This window comes from Dipodomys spectabilis, unplaced genomic scaffold (genome assembly GCF_019054845.1).
Source record: "Dipodomys spectabilis isolate Male_0828 unplaced genomic scaffold, ASM1905484v1 ptg000051l, whole genome shotgun sequence".
NCBI lineage: Eukaryota > Metazoa > Chordata > Mammalia > Rodentia > Heteromyidae > Dipodomys > Dipodomys spectabilis.
Window position 1 is genome coordinate 20,364,173 of NW_024870728.1, and position 16,475 is coordinate 20,380,647.

Consider the following 16,475-nt stretch of genomic DNA (forward strand, 5'->3'; position numbering starts at 1 on the left):
AAGGATGGGAAGGGGAAACAAAGGAGGAGGCTACAATGCTTGATAAGAAATGTACTCATTATCTTACTCATGTAATTGTAACCCCTCTGGTACAGTATTTTCACAATAAAAAAAAAAACCTCTCACCAAAAAAAAAAAACAGCTATAAATTGTAGACATTACTAAACAAAACTGGATGGTTGAAGAAACTGAAACTTACTTCTGAAAGAAGTCCTTGAGATCCTGAAGAAGGGACACTTTTAATGGAGCCTGACGTTTAATGAATATTTTGGGGAGTGGAACACATACTTCAAGAAGCCGGATGGGAGAATAACTGTGAGTTGAAAATACAAATAACAGAAAAATAATAAATATTTCAATACCTTGAGTCATATTCAGGTGGTCAATTAGATCCTAATGTAGCATTAGAGAAAATAAACCTATAAAATGACATTTTAAAACAAAGATATAGAAGATAACTATTAATCATTATAAAAATCTCCCCCAAGCCAGCTGCTGATGGCTCACGCTTATAATACTAGTTACTTAGGAGGCTGAGATCTGAGGATCACAGTGTGAAGCCAGGAAAGTTTGTGAGACTCTTATCTCCAATTAATCACAGAAAAAGCCAGAAGTGATGCTGTGGCTCAAGTGGTAGAGTGCTACCCTTGCACAAAAGGAGCTCAGGGACAGCACCCAGGCCCAGAGTTCAAGGGCCAGGACAAGTTAAAAAAATTCCCAATTGTGGAAAACTTTTCTGCTGCTTTATAGCTATAATGTGATACCATCATTTACCCTTTTGAGGCTATTCTCACCTGTTGGGAAAACAAAAATGACTTTACTATAAACCTTCTCTATGTATGAGGAAAGGGATGCCTCTTTATAATGAGCTTAGTCTTAAGTGTTCACTACCTCCCCAGATCATGAGTCTTCATGTCCTTTTCACCTGAGGTATGAACTAGTAAATGATCTGATCCAACGAAGTTTTATTGTTTAAAGTTCTAATGTAAAAAAAGTAATAAGCTCTAATTAGCAAATGTTTCCTGAGAGTGTATTATGGCCAGAAACTTCCAAAAATTCCAGCTCACATAATTCAGAAGTGACAAAGTTTGGTAATAAAATATATAATATTTAAGACATGTAAGAGTGTTATGGGAGAATAAAGAAAGAAAGAAGAGCATAAGAAGGTTGTTAGGGCAGGTAAAATCTGAACCAACACTCACAGGAAGTAGGAACACAGCAGGCAAATATCTGGGGAAAATGTATCTCATGAAAGAAAGATCAGGCCCAAGGCTCACAGGCAGAACCTATGACGTAGCTGAGGCCCAGCCAGAAAGCCAGGGATGCTACACCAGAATGAACAAGGAAACAGTAGTAAGAGCTAAGAACAGAGAGGCCTTGGGCAGCCAGAGCATACAGGAGCTTACTTGCCAGTAAAAGGATTTTGGTTTTCACTCAGGGCAAAACATATATCCTTTGGAGGAGTAAACTAAGCCTGATTTCCTTTAACAAGATCATCTGATTGTTGCAATGAGCATCAGCTACAGTAGGGGTAAGACAACAAGAAGGCAGGCTGAGACTACTACAATCATCATAGGGAAAGACAGTGATGGGAAAGGCACGCTGGGAGTGGTGAAGTGTCAGAGTCTCAATCTGTTCTCAAGGCAGAGACAGAAAGCATTCACAAATTATTTAGCACCATAATAGTGGCTATCCTTTGAACATAGAATTCTATCTTTACCAGAGTAATTTATTACCTTTATGCTAATTAGTACCTTATCCAAAACTGTGACACTTTCAGATGTCAAAACAATCATTAAGAGTAAGACCAGTAGTAGAAAACTGACCATGGTTCAAATCATGAATCTATCTTACTACCTTGATAAGTAAATGAAATACAGTATCATTATCCTCATGTACGACATCTATAAAGTTTGTAAGTAAGGATAATGATCGTTTCTTGTTTCTTAGGGAAGGAGTAATTAATACTAAAGCTATTAGCAGAGTCTGGTCTGGCCCTGCATATTTGCGAGGGTGAAGGTGGGGAATGACACAGATTCACTCACAGATTCAATCTAGTAATAAGGAACTGTTAAAAAGCCTTCAAAGAATGTATAATATATAACAACCCTTTGTCTTCTTACCTGAATGATGCCACCATTTGGTTGTAAGAGAAATACTGGTGATAATCATGGTGGATAGAGTGACCACAGGGCTCAGCATTGGCTCTCCGTGTGTACTGGTGCCCATAAAACCTAAGTTCCAGGTACTTTGCAAATGACATAGACCAGGATTCATTGGATAGAGCAAAAACTGGTGTCACCTGGAGTTCAGGAAAAAATGATTGATATACTATAAGAAAATCTCTTCTTAAGTGCATTTTCTAATACAAACAAAATATTCTGGCTGAAGAAAATCAGAGGAAAAAAAACAAACTCTTTGAAGGTCATTGAAGAAAGAGAGCAATGACTATATGTTTGCACTCTTTCTATGTGTAAATACATAGATAAAAGCCAGTATATTTGTTTAAAAACACTTTTTTGTAATTAACTTCATAAGTTCTTTATCTACTTAGCAATGTATCATCTTTTCCCACGTGAACATTCTTTTTACAATTTTTTAAATGGCCTCAGAGTATCCTCTCCTATAGGGTGCATGCATCTAATGTGCCAGACACAAGATTTTCTATTTGAACTATCCTCCATAAACATCCTTGCCTACAAGTACTTAGAAATAGCCAAAATTATTTCCTTAGAATAAATTAGTAAAGGTAGAAATCAGTTCATCAAAAGGCATTGGGTTAATGGCCTTGGATACTTTTACCATATTCACTTCTCAAAAACTGTACTGACACAAACAACAACAATACATGAGAACAGCAACCTCCCTACTTTCTTACTAATCCTAGGAATTAATTACAAATCTTTGAAATATAACTTATTTTCTTTTCCTGTCATCACTGGGGTTTGAACTCAGGGATTTGTGTTTTTCAGGCAAGCACTCTACCATATGAGCCGTGACCCTTTTTGCTTGGTTAAAGATAGGGTCTTGCTTTTTGCCTGGTCCATGATTCTCCTATTTACACTTCTTGCAGTGGCTGGGATGATAGGTTCATGCCACCATATCCAGCTTTTCTTGTTGGGAGGGGTCTTGAGAGTGTTTTGTTCAGTGGGACCTAGAACTTTGATCACATCCCTCTCATGAATCCAAGAACTGGTTGAAATAGGGTCTCATAAACTATTTGTTCTGGTTGGCTTCATGAAGTACAAATTGTGTGTGTGTGTGTGGTTGGCTTCATGAAGTACAAATTGTGTGTGTGTGTGTGTGTGTGTGTGGTTGGCTTCATGAAGTACAAATTGTGTGTGTGTGTGTGTGTGTGTGTGTGGTTGGCTTCATGAAGTACAAATTGTGTGTGTGTGTGTGTGTGTGTGTGTGTGTGTGTGTGTGTGTGTGGTTGGCTTCATGAAGTACAAATTGTGTGTGTGTGTGTGTGTGTGTGTGTGTGTGTGGTTGGCTTCATGAAGTACAAATTGTGTGTGTGTGTGTGTGTGTGTGTGTGTGTGTGTGTACCTAGGGCTTGAACTCAGAGCCTAGGCACTATCTCTGAGCTTTATTCCTCAAGGTTAGCACTCTACCACTTGAGCCACAGTTCATTTCAGGCTTTTTGGTGATTAATTGGAGATGAGAATTTCATGGACTTTCCTGCCCTGGTTAGCTCTGGACCATGAGCCTCCAATCTCAGCCTCCTAAATAACTAGAATTATAGGCATGAGCCATAGTCACCTGGCTCACACACACACACACACAATTTGTACTTCATGAAGCCAACCACACACACACACACACACACACACACACACACACAATTTGTACTTCATGAAGCCAACCACACACACACACACACACACACACACACACACACACAATTTGTACTTCATGAAGCCAACCACACACACACACACACACACACACACACACACAATTTGTACTTCATGAAGCCAGGTGATATGGTATCTTTAAAAATAGAAAAAGAAGAAAAAAGAGGAAGACATTTTCCTAACTGATACTGGGTTGCATTTTTACTTTGATTACTAGTTAGTACAATTCATCTGCGTATTTGTTGGACATCTGTATTAAATTCTTTTGTCTTTGCCCATTTTTTTCCATTACTGTGGCGTAAAGAAATCTACCATTAAGTATTTTTATTTGGTCATATATGTTGTAACTTTTCTTACTTTATAAGTGTGTCTGCTGCCCTAGTAATCAGAAGTCATTAATTATTCTCTTTTCATCTGTAGGGCCAAGCACAATACCTGGCACATAGGTGTTTCTAAATGTCTGCTCAATGAATAAATATAATTCAGAATTATTGATACAATCTCAATGTATTTTCTGAACAAGGCCTCAGTATTTTCACTTAATGACTGATATATTCCTAAAATATAATCTTCAAAAGGCAAATATTAGATTGAACATATAGTACAGGAAAAATTTTTAAAGGGCCCAATAACAATAAATTGCAAAGTGGTATAGACCACTTATTCCCTACCCCCAAAACAGAACTATACAAATAAAGGTATGTCATATGAAAGTTACAGTAACAGAGTATATTTACCTGTTTACAGATTCTGCACCAAGAATATGTGAGAATTGTATGCTGGTATCCAGGTACTGGGGAATCCAACTCCTTTAGGATTATCTGCACGCAGCCTTGGCCATGGACAAAACGCCGAATGTGATGCACCATAGGGGTATCACAGAACATGCTAGGGCACTGATAAGAAGGCCTGTGACAAACAGAGAAACTCAGAACCATTGTCAAGGTATCTCAGCATCTCTCTGTTCTTTTTGAGTTGATGTCCTTATTCTTACATGACACCTCAACATCTCAAGCTATATTTTTCTAAGAATGTAACAGTGCTAAAACTTAAACTGAGGTCCAGTACTTTCCTTATTTTGCATTTGAATCACTGTAAAAACAGACATCCTGAAGAAATCTTAGGTATACTAGAGTAATTAGATAGGCAATTATTCAGGAACTTACTATGACAAGATATCCCAGTCTGAACATGAAATAGAGTCTGTATGAATTTCTATGATCTGGTATGAAAGTGAGGCACACAAAGTACTTGATACTCACTCTTCTATGATTCTGCTTAAAATTCTGGACTTCAAAAATGGGTAATAGTAGCTCATGTCTGTAATCCTAGCTACTGAGGAGGCTAAGATCTAAGGACCAAGGTTCAAAGTCAGCTCAGTCAGGAAAGTCTATGAGACTCTTACCTACAATTACTCTCTTACCTCCAATTAGTCACCAAAAAAAAAAAAAAACCAAGAGTGGAGCTGTGGCTCAAATGCTATAGGGGTAGCCTTGAGCAATAGCAGCCAAAGGACACTGCCCAGGGCCTGAGTTCAAGCCCCAGGACCAGCACACAAAAAAGTGTAATGGATGGAACTGAAGGCATGGCTCAAGTGATAAAGCATTAGTCAAGAGTAAAAAAGCTGAGCAAGAGAGAGGCCCTGAGTTCAAGCTCTATTACCAGCACACAAACACAACAAACATGGGCAAATAAAGCATAAGGTGGAATTTAGCTCTTACCTGAAACAGTATCGTTCTAAAAATATTCCTAATGTAAGATCATTCTTTCCATAAAATTCCATTGTTACAATCCTAAAATAAGACATCAGTTGTAGAAATACGTCATAAGAATTATGACAAAGTAAATACTTCAAGAGTCTACATATTCTGATTATTAAATGAAGTATTAAAGCAGGTAGTATTGGTTTAACAATGAAGTGTTATATCAGGTAGTGTTTACTGCCACCATAGAATAGGTTTCACTGCATCCTATCAAACAAGTTTAGACTAGCCCCATTATATGTACCTTTCCTGGTCCATTAGGATCTTATAAAACTAATGAAAATGCATAAACCACAAGACTGATTGAGTAAAACTTACACGTATTAGGAAGAGGCAAAAGTTTTCTTTACAAAACTTGAATCCCTGTCAACATAAAAGAGGGCTCTGTTTCCTGCTACCTAATCCCTACCTTTATTAAGCATGAAGAACAACAGTTCTTATTCTAACTAAAAGCCAATTCTTAACTTTATGTCTAATTTATAAATGCCCACAAATAAGAGAGTTTGGCCATATTGAAAGTCATATCTTATGTATTGTACTGAGGAGAAAATTCTTATAAATTTCCACATTCCCAAGTCTGAAGTATACCTGTTGGAGCTTTACTCTTCTAGAAGAATTGTTGATCTTACCGCTGTAAATATTTTTCTCTTGGCAATAGTACAACAAAAGTACTGTGAGTTTCTACAGTGCTTGCTTGTATGTGTGGTGCTAATGATTACACCCACAGCTTCAGACTTACTAAGTACAAACAACTGAGCTACATCCTAAATCCCTCCATATTACTTTTTCAACTGAAGGTAAACTATGAAATATAAAGCTATATAAGACTACATGAAATTTTTTTGCTATTGTTTGAAATATTGTAACTTTATAAAATATATTGTTTCTATTAATTTACCTGAAACTAAGTCTTAAAGTAAAACCTATTAAGGTTGAGGGGGGCATAATACCGCTCAGTAGTAGAGTGCATGGCTAACATGCGCTAAGTCTCAAGTTCAATCCCTAACACAAAAATAGTGAAGCAAAAATGACTATCTTTGAAAAATGATGCCTGAAGGAAAACCTGCATGTTATCAACATAAACTGGTTGTAAATTGTAGAAATAATGAACTAAATTTTTGTTTTTGTTTTTCAAAACTAACTTCTGTCAATTGTCTCACTTTTATAAGTAGAACTTCTCTTCTATATCTCATTATTTTTTACTTATACCTAACATACTCTCATTCACCTCTAACCAAAGACAACCTTTATATTTACTTCACAATTTGTAAGTCTTTTTGATTCCTTTTTTTTTTTCTTTTTTTAGAAGCCATTGGAATTTTGTTCCTAAGTGCAATGATGTAGTTGGAAAAAAGGATCCTACCAAGGACTGACACAGGCACTGGGAGCATTGCTGGATTGGGCAGATGAGCTGCTGAAGAGCACACACAGCCTCTGGTGGTTAGCAGGATTCAGACAATCCACCTGAAGAAGGAACATATAAGCAACTGAAACTGAATACGCACTCCCATACCATACATGCTTCTAACATGGAATACATTCCTCTGTAGTAATAAAGCTTCCTATCGTAACTACAAGCATTCTGGTGAAGATTTAAAACTGTAAGAAACTAGAAGTGGAGCTGCCAATCTTGAGTATAAAAGCCAATCAAGTGAGGCCTTAAGTTCAAACCCCAGTACCAGCACAGGAAAAAAAAGAAAGGAAGGAAAGAAGAAAAGAAGGAAAGAAGGAAAAAAGGAAGGAAGGAAGAGAAAGATAGAAAGAAAGAAAGAAAGAGAAAGAAAAAGACAGAAAGACCGACAGACAGGACACTGGGTCTCTTGGGAAGGATGATCTCAAAACCTTAGCTTAAACTTAAAAATTCAAAAGGACAGGCTGGGATTGTAGCTCAGTGGAAGAATGCTTGCCTAGCATACTTAAGGCCCTGGGTTCAACCCCCAGCACAGCAAAAATAAATAAAATAAAAATACACACAAAAAAGCCTAAATAGATTGTTTTCTTAAATACTCATTATTTTTATAAAAATCTCATTAAATTATCTTACAAGAACAAGTTAACAAGTAAAAAATCAGCAGCACCCCTATTAATTACCTCCATGACTACCAGTGAAACTGTATGTCTTTTTGTCTTATTAAAGAATTACTACACCTCACCTAAAGATTTTGTTAGCTTTATTACTGTCATTATCAATGTGTCCATAAACAAATCTTTTTAAATTACTCATACCTTTTATTTACCTAAGCATTACCTTTCTATAAAAAAAAAAAGGGCTACTGGTTAAATAATGTAAAGTGTGTCATGTTAAAAAATAAATGAATTTAACATTTTTTTCAAAACATATCTATTTCCTACAATCTTCTATGGCTCTTTCCCATTGCTACTAACAAAAGAACCAAACAGGTATGGTGGTGCACAACTGTAATCCCAGCACTTGGGAAGTTGAGGCAAGAGGTTCCCAAGTTCCAGACCAGCCTAGGTTTTGAAACAAGATGCTGTCTCAAGAGGGGGAAAAAAAAAAATCAAGGATGCATCACCACATCTAAGCCATGCTGACAGAATTTATAAGCACACTTCCCCTTACATCAGGGCTCTTTCTTTATTATAAGAATCCCAAAGCCCACTTACTTCATGATCCTACTTTATATTAGAAGCTAGGAGATTCATGGGTGGGCAAGGTAGGGTAGTGTAGGGCAGAGTCCGGTAGGGTAAGGTAAGGTAGGGTAGGATAGGATAGCTTAAGGTAGGGAAGGAGCTAAGAGCTAGGATAAGACTGGGATAGGGCTAGAGATAATAGTAGGAATAGGACAGAGAGCACAGGAGAAGACAATGTTTAATAAATTGGCATGCACTTTATCATACTAATATATTTCAACCCTGCCATAGCAGTTTTTCCAACACATTCTAAATTTATAAGAGCACCCAAAAGTTGCCTGGCTTACCTTTGTCGACCACACTGCATCACCTGGAATGAACCCTCTCTCTTCATCACCCTCAGTTTTGTTTCCTGATTTGCAACTTGCAGTACCTGATGCATCCTTTGAGTGAGCAAAAGGGTCTGAATATTTTGACTGAATTCTTCCTCCTCTGGCTCGATAATCAGCCAGCATTCTACCCAAACTCTGGCTATCACCCAGATGCTCAGCAATCCTGGTGCTCAGTAGCTCATGAGAGGGCAAGACTTGAATAGACTTGGCCTGGACACTTCCATTCATACCCTGAAGTCCAGAGAGATCCCTAAGCAGCTGTTTCTTCCTCCTGCTCTCCATTTCTTTGACCTCTTTATTGAGAAGAGGAGACCAATAAATCTGCTCTGGAAAATAGTCTCGAGTAGAGCACCTCATCCCCTTTTCAGTTAAAAGAAAAGGTTCCCGGAATGTTATAACAGGGGAGATACAGAGGATCACATCTTTTAATTCCTGTTTAAAGGCCAAAGAATAAGTCTTCCGGTTATCTTCACAGGAGGTGACTTGCTCAGTAACATACAATCCAGTGTCATCCTGTAGAGGGTCTCGAAAGGCTCTCATCTGGCTTTTGGGATCCTGTTGATCATCTGTTGGACGCAAAGTCTCTGGCTGTTCACTGACTACAGTGTCCTGTTGGTCCACGTGGACTGGCAATAATGATTCAGGTACTGATTGAAAGAGAGCACAGGGGATTCCTGCTGGGCAAGTAGCGGTGGCATATTCTTGGTGCTTCAAAGAATTAACAGCCTGTGGAACACTTTTATTTTCTTGCTCACTCTTCTCAAAGGTAATCCTTGATTCCAGAAAATTGCTATCATCAGAGGACAGAGAGTCAGGAAAGCAGTCAGGATCCCGGGGGAGGGAGCTTCCGCTACACTGCTCCTGTGTGGCCTCCTCATCCCCTTGTCCCTCAATAAGAGAATGGAATGAAGGGCTCTGCATTAATGTAGGAGGCATAGCAAATTCATCCATGAGGAAGGAGATTTCGAGTTGAGAATGATAAGCTACACATATCATAAATATTAGGATCTCTTTAACTCGAGCCAACTCATAATCAGAACCTCCTCTGAGCTTAACTGTACAACCCAGGTGCTGGGGACAGCCCTCAAAAAACATCAGCGTTTTGGTTTGTTCTACAAAGAAACAAACAAAAAATTAAGAGGCTTAGATGACAACCCAGAAGTACAGTCAGAATTAATTCACAATATTAACATCTACATAAGAAAAAGCCCTTGTGGGAATAAGACCACAGATACTTATCCTTTCTTCACCGCGGCTAATAGATATTTTCTAAGTACTGTAGTACTGCAATGTGTATTAGAAAGTAGTTTATTTCTTCAGATCCCCATTATCAAATGAATTTTTGCTAAGGGTGACTCACCATTAGGCAGCTGAAATATCTGCATATAAAATTTGTGACAAGTACCCAGTTGAGGTTTCGTGAGTAGCTGGTCCATGGACATCACTAAATCACCTTGTGTCATCCGGCTGATCCGTTCTAAAACTTGCTACAATCAGAAAAACATTACATTACAAAATTGGATATAATTAAAAACCACATGAACTTGAAAAAGTAACAGGAAAATTAAAAACCCTCCCAATAAATTTCCAAAATTTTAATAAATAATTCTAACAAAAACTTTTCGCTCCAGACTGACAAAGAAACAAACTGCAGCCTGAGAATTTTCCTGCATTCTGCAGGAAAGCTTTTCAAGGAAAAGAACATTTCTGCTCACATCATTCCCCAACCCAAGTAAGAACCAACAAATACATACTCATTAAGTAATGTCCACACCATGGTTGGCATTACAGATATCTATAATAAGTGTAACAAAAATAACCACACTTCCTTCCCATATGAGATTCTCCAATCTTAATGATGAAATAGCTACCATGCTTTCTGTCTCATTTTCAATGAATATGGTGCAGCAAAGAAATATTCTTGCATATCTACCATATGTGAATACAAATTTAAACGCTGTAATTTTTAAAAAGTGATATAAAAATAGAAAAATAAGAACACTTACTGACTTTACATTAATGACCAGAGTAATGCCATGTTCCAACAACATATCCTGGGCAATTCGAGACACTGTTTTCTCAACTAGAACCAATGTAGGTCGAACATCAACGATTCGTTGAACATAATTCTTCAAAAATTCTCTTTCCTAAGTTAGACAAATCAGAAATATTATATCTAGTATGATTCAGGATCTGGACATATTAAAATACCATGATTGGGGCTGGAAGCATGGCTCAGATGGTAGAATGCCAGTAAAGGAGTAAATCATCAGGAACCTAGATCGAGTCTCAGTCTCAAAACAACAACAAAAAAGAAAATAACAAGACAGTTTGAAGATTATTATCACATCTAATTTTTTTATCCATACATAAGTCTATAACCAAATAAATTCAAATATACCAAGAATTTCAATCATCATTCTAAATACTTATTATACTAAAAAGACATCTTTGATTTTTAATTCATAATAACCTATAATACAATACCAACCTCTGAGATTTCTTGATTTTCTTTTAAACCAGAAGAACAACAAAACCTAACTTTACAACCTTCACAATGGAAACAATTTCTAAGCATCTTTAATATAGTTATGAATTGCCTTCTTAATCCTGAAGCCAACTAGGATATATCTTTTTCTGGCTATCAGGAAAAATAACTCTCCAGAAAATGTACTTCAGCTACTTTCTAATTCCAATCTCCCAATAGATCATATTGTTTTATCCATGATAGCTATAGCTAAAGATAGAATACAATGCTTCACAATTTCATCACAAAGGGTTCGTTTCAAACCAAAGACTAACTAATAACACAATGAGGATGACAAAATGCCTTAACTTTCATTTCCTTAACTTCTGGGCTCCACAAAGGAGACAATAAAAAGTGAGCCTATTTGTAACTTCTATTCTGTGTACCCAGTGTTTTTTGTTGGTTTTGGTTTGGGGGGGGGTTTTGGTAGTGGGGGCTGAACTCTGGGCCTGGGCGCTGTCCCTCAGGTCTTCAGCTCAAGGCTAGTGCCCTACCACTTGAGCCACAGCGCCACTTCCGGCTTTTTACTGCTTATGGTACTGAGGCATTGAACCCAGGGCCTCACCTGGGTTCAAGGTGAGGCAAGCACCCTACCACTGAGCCACCTTCCCAGCCCCCAAAGTGTTTTCCAAGCAAGACTATATTAATGTTCAGAGTCATAAAGAGGTTTTTGTTTGTTTGGTTTTTTTTTGTCAGTTGTGGGACCTGAACTCTAGGCCTGGGCACTGTCCCTCAGTTCTTCAGCTCAAGGCTAGCACTCTACCACTTGAGCCACAGCACCACTTCTGGCTTTTTCTGCTTAGGTGGTGCTGAGGAATTGAACCTAGAGCTTCATACATGCAAGGCAAGCACTCTACCACTGAGCCACCTTCCCAGCCCCCAAAGTGTTTTCCAAGCAAGACTATATTAATGTTCAGAGTCATAAAGAGGTTTTTGTTTGTTTGGTTTTTTTTTGTCAGTTGTGGGACCTGAACTCTAGGCCTGGGCACTGTCCCTCAGTTCTTCAGCTCAAGGCTAGCACTCTACCACTTGAGCCACAGCACCACTTCTGGCTTTTTCTGCTTAGGTGGTGCTGAGGAATTGAACCTAGAGCTTCATACATGCAAGGCAAGCACTCTACCACTGAGCCACCTTCCCAGTCCCTCACCAAGAGGTTTTTTGGTATTTTGCTTTTTGGTCTTTTTTTCCTCCTTTGCCAGTTTTTGTTTTCTGTACCTTTTGTCTTATATGTAAGTTTATCTGTCTTTGGGAGGGTAAAGGAGAACACAGGAATGATGGGACAAAGGGCTAAAAAAATGCAGCAGTGATACTCACTAGACACTATGTTGAAAATGAGCTATACAACTGGTAAGGGGAGTGGTCAGGAGAGAAAAACTGGGAGGAAACAAAAGAAGAGATGACACTGTTCAAAAAGAAATGTACTGGGCTGGAAAGGTGGCTCAGTGGTAGAGTGCTTGCTTTGCATCCATGAAGCCCCGGGTTCAATTCCTCAGTACCATATAAGCAGAAAAAGCCGGCAGTGGCACTATGGTTGAAGTGGTAGAGCATAAGCCTTGAGCTGAAGAGCTGAGGGACGGCGCTCAGGCCCAGAGTTCAGGTATCATGACCAAAAAAAAAAAAAAAAAAAGAAAGAAAGAAATTACTAATTACCTAATTTATGCAACTATAACTTCTCTGTACATCACCTTTACAATAACAACTTTTAAAAAAAGAATGCATGGGTTTATTCACTGCACAAAACATTACATTATAAAAAGTACAAAAACATTACAAAAAGTAATGTATTTTCTATGAAGTACACTTCTTCTACCCTTTCTTTGTTTTACTGATAGAAACTATTTATTTCCAGTGGGCATGATGGTGTACTCCTAGAGTACCAATAGCTGGGGCACTGACAGGCTCCCAACTTAGTCATAAGTTTTAGACCACCCTGGCTACACAGTGTGACCCTATCTCCAAACAAATTTTACATTTTCCAATTCTGCCTTTATTGGCAATATGGAGGGATTTTTTTTCCTGAAGAAGAAGTTCCTACACTGTTCACTAAATTATAACTTAATAATACTTAATTTTTTATTTCTGCAGCTCCAATTAAGTATAATTAAATTTCTAAGCCAGACATGATGGCAAATACCTATAATCCTAGCACTTGAGGCCCAAAGATCTCAAGTTTAAGTCTAGCCTGATTTATACAACAAGACCATGTCTGAAACAAAAGTTTTCTGCCTTGGGTACCAGACTAGCAATAACTGTCCTCTGTTTCAACTCCATTCAACTATGGCTATATAGGATGTCTATTCTGAGTCTAGTCAGTTAAGTGTTAGGAGGTAGGCCAATGAGCACAGTGGATCAGAGCAGGCCAAGAGATCTAATGTAATCAGCCTTGTGAAGACATAATAAAGTCAGTCACAACCTGATAGACAAGTAAGTACTCTTCCACATGAGTCACACCCACCCACTCTTTCTGCTTTAGTTCATTATTATCTAAGACAGTCTCACACTTTCCCCAGGGCCAGCCTTGAACTGTAATTCTCCCATCTCCACATCCCTGGTAGCTGGAATTACACATGGGCAACACTAAGCCCTGAAATCATGTTTCAATACATATTTGTCCCAAACCAAAACATTCCTCTTTAACATAAAAAGACTTAAGTTTATTAACCTGTTGCAAGAATGGAGTCATAATACATAAATTAAGGTATAATTGTGTGTGTGTATGTGTGTGTGTGTGCTTGAACTCAGGGACTGGGTACTGTCACTGGGCTCCAGGCTAGTGCTCTACCACTTAGGCCACAGCTCCACCTCTAGCTTTTTGGTGGCTAACTAGAGATAAGGGTCTCACAGATTTTTCTTTTCCAGTCTGGCTATGAATCTCAATCCTCAGATCTCAGTCTCCAAAGTAACTAGGATTACAGGTGTGAACCACCAGCACCCAGAGCTGAAGTATAACTTTAATAAATAATATCTGTAGATTACAACTAGCCTATTTCACCAAATCCAAGACATACATATTTTTATTATACACATTAATTTTATGTATTTTAATTTCTCCACAACCAGGATGCATCAAACTATCAATCCAATTGTTATCTAACCCTGCACATGGGCTGGGATGGTGGTAGAACTCATGAGGAGCAAGTGTCGAGCCTTGGGTTCAATCCCCAGCACCAGAAACAAGACTCAGCATTAAAATATCTTAAGTTCCCTATACAAGAATAATTATGTTTCTCATTATTCCTCATAAGTTCTCTATTAAAAATAGCAAATCAGAGCAAGAAAAAACTGATATAAATCTAATCAAAACCCTTTATTTTTGCTGATCAACACAGTCAAATTATACAAGAAGCTTCCAGGTAACCGACCTTATTAAATAATACCACAACTCAGTTTTACTTATTCATATCTATGAATTCAGTACAAAAGTGATTGTTCCTTCAAACAATGTGAGTACTTATAAATTTTCAAAACTTTTCCCAGTTTCCTATTTCTGGAACTGGGTATGTTTCCCTACAATAAAGTATTTACATTTCTGAAAACCTCCTGTTTCAAATGATCTATGGGACATAGGGCTTGAGTCAGAACACTTAAAAACCAACCAACTTCACATCAATGGCACTAACAAAATAATTAGGTGAGTTATCAAAGAATATGAACAACACTGGCAAATAGTTCAGCATGGATAGAGACTGTCCTGTGGGAAATTTAAAATGCACAAAAACAAATGCAACAGTACAGTAGAGATGAAACTCTAGGCTGGGGAGTATGCCTCCCTGGGGAGCAAGTCCAGCAAGAAGACACTCACTTTAAACTTTTTAAAACACCAATAGAAAGATTTGCATTGGAGATGATCCAAGGATGTTTTCTTTTCCAGATGAGAGTTACAATCTTACTCCAACTATTCCAAAAATCCTTGCTTAGGAAAAAAAAAAAAAAAACCTACAAAGAAACTAATGCAATTTCTATCTGGTATTATTCCTCTACCTGCCAACTACATGCAAGTTTGCTGATGTTCCAGAAGTGAATATAGTCATACCGTATTAAAACTAGAGATTCTACTTGGGATCTGAAAAGTTGAAGAAATTTGGCCAGTAAATCAATGGCCCAAACAAGAAAGAGAAACAAACCAGAATTTACAGTTTTACTTTTTCCTTCTATATATAGCCAGTTATGTGTTCCTTTACACACTTTGTAACCTTAATGTATGACCGAGATTTTGGTAGACTAATTCTAAAGTGAAATACATAAAAGTGCACTTTAAAATAAATCATGGCGTGTAACAAGTTTCCTTTTTAAATACTAAGGGATGGCAAACATCATAGTAGACAAACATTCTCCCAAATTATTATTTTCATTAATAAGTTCTTACCTGAAGCACAATAGGACCAATGCAAGTAAATTTAGTTTCTTCTCTGTAGAGATACTCAATGGAACACTTCAACAGAAGAATTTGGGGATTCTTAATACAAGAATTCATCTACAAAAAAAAAGCAGTTCGCTAAAGCTATTAAAGGTTTATACTTCAGATGACTTTCAATCATAACTTTAAATTTGTACTGTTCATAATTCCTAACTTAAAAGTACTTCACAACCAGGCACCAGTAGCTCATCAGGTGGGATGAGGTTGGGATCTGAAGACAGAGGTTTGAAGCTAGCCCAAACAAACAAATCCAAGAGACTCTTATCTCTAATTAACCATCAAAAACTGGAACTGGAGGTATGACTGAAGGGGCAGAGTATCAATCATGAGTGAAAAGCTGAGCAAAAGTACAATCCCTAAGTTCAAGCTCCAGTAGCACAAGAAAAAAAAGTACTTGACTAACTTCACTATATTAGTGTAATTACACTCCCTTTAGGTTCTTTTGGGCTAGCCTCTTTTCAGTTTTCAAAGTAAATAAACTTGCTTTTCAGATTAGTACAAAATGCTTCAAAAACTGACTCTTTATTATTACTAGCTTAACCTCTATACACATAACCATTTTTTAAAGTTATTTCTATTATTGTAAGAAGAGATGTTATGACATGGGTTGGGGTAAAGTCTTACAGGCAATCTATTTCACAATTTCAATTTTTCCAAAATTCAAAAGAAGGGGATTGGAGGCATGACTCAGCTGGTAGGATGCCTGCCAATGAATGGAAGTGTCATGTACTGAGTTCAAGTCTCAGTCTCAGACAAAAAAAAAAATTAAGTGGAGTAAAAAAATTTAAAAATGCCTCCTCTAAGCATGCTTTTATCAATCGTTAATCAAGCAAGCTAAATTGGGTAACACGAAGTTAAAAAAGAAAACCTGAAAGCATTTCTAAAGAACAGAGTTGAACAATACACTCCAACCATACAAATAAAGCT

At 37.5% G+C, this 16,475-nt stretch overlaps 1 protein-coding gene across 1 annotated transcript in view; it reads right to left on the bottom strand.

The window, feature by feature from the left end:
- Nucleotides 1–16,475, bottom strand: part of Pikfyve (phosphoinositide kinase, FYVE-type zinc finger containing) — an 80,767-nt gene that overhangs the window by 23,758 nt on the left and 40,534 nt on the right. Inside the window, exons 17-25 of the mRNA XM_042678998.1 lie at nucleotides 15,498–15,605; nucleotides 10,611–10,751; nucleotides 9,965–10,091; nucleotides 8,560–9,716; nucleotides 6,984–7,084; nucleotides 5,579–5,650; nucleotides 4,595–4,766; nucleotides 2,124–2,302; nucleotides 200–313 (exon numbers count right to left, since the gene is read on the bottom strand). Coding sequence (XP_042534932.1) covers nucleotides 200–313; nucleotides 2,124–2,302; nucleotides 4,595–4,766; nucleotides 5,579–5,650; nucleotides 6,984–7,084; nucleotides 8,560–9,716; nucleotides 9,965–10,091; nucleotides 10,611–10,751; nucleotides 15,498–15,605 — 2,171 coding nt within the window. The remainder of the gene's footprint in view (nucleotides 1–199; nucleotides 314–2,123; nucleotides 2,303–4,594; nucleotides 4,767–5,578; nucleotides 5,651–6,983; nucleotides 7,085–8,559; nucleotides 9,717–9,964; nucleotides 10,092–10,610; nucleotides 10,752–15,497; nucleotides 15,606–16,475) is intronic.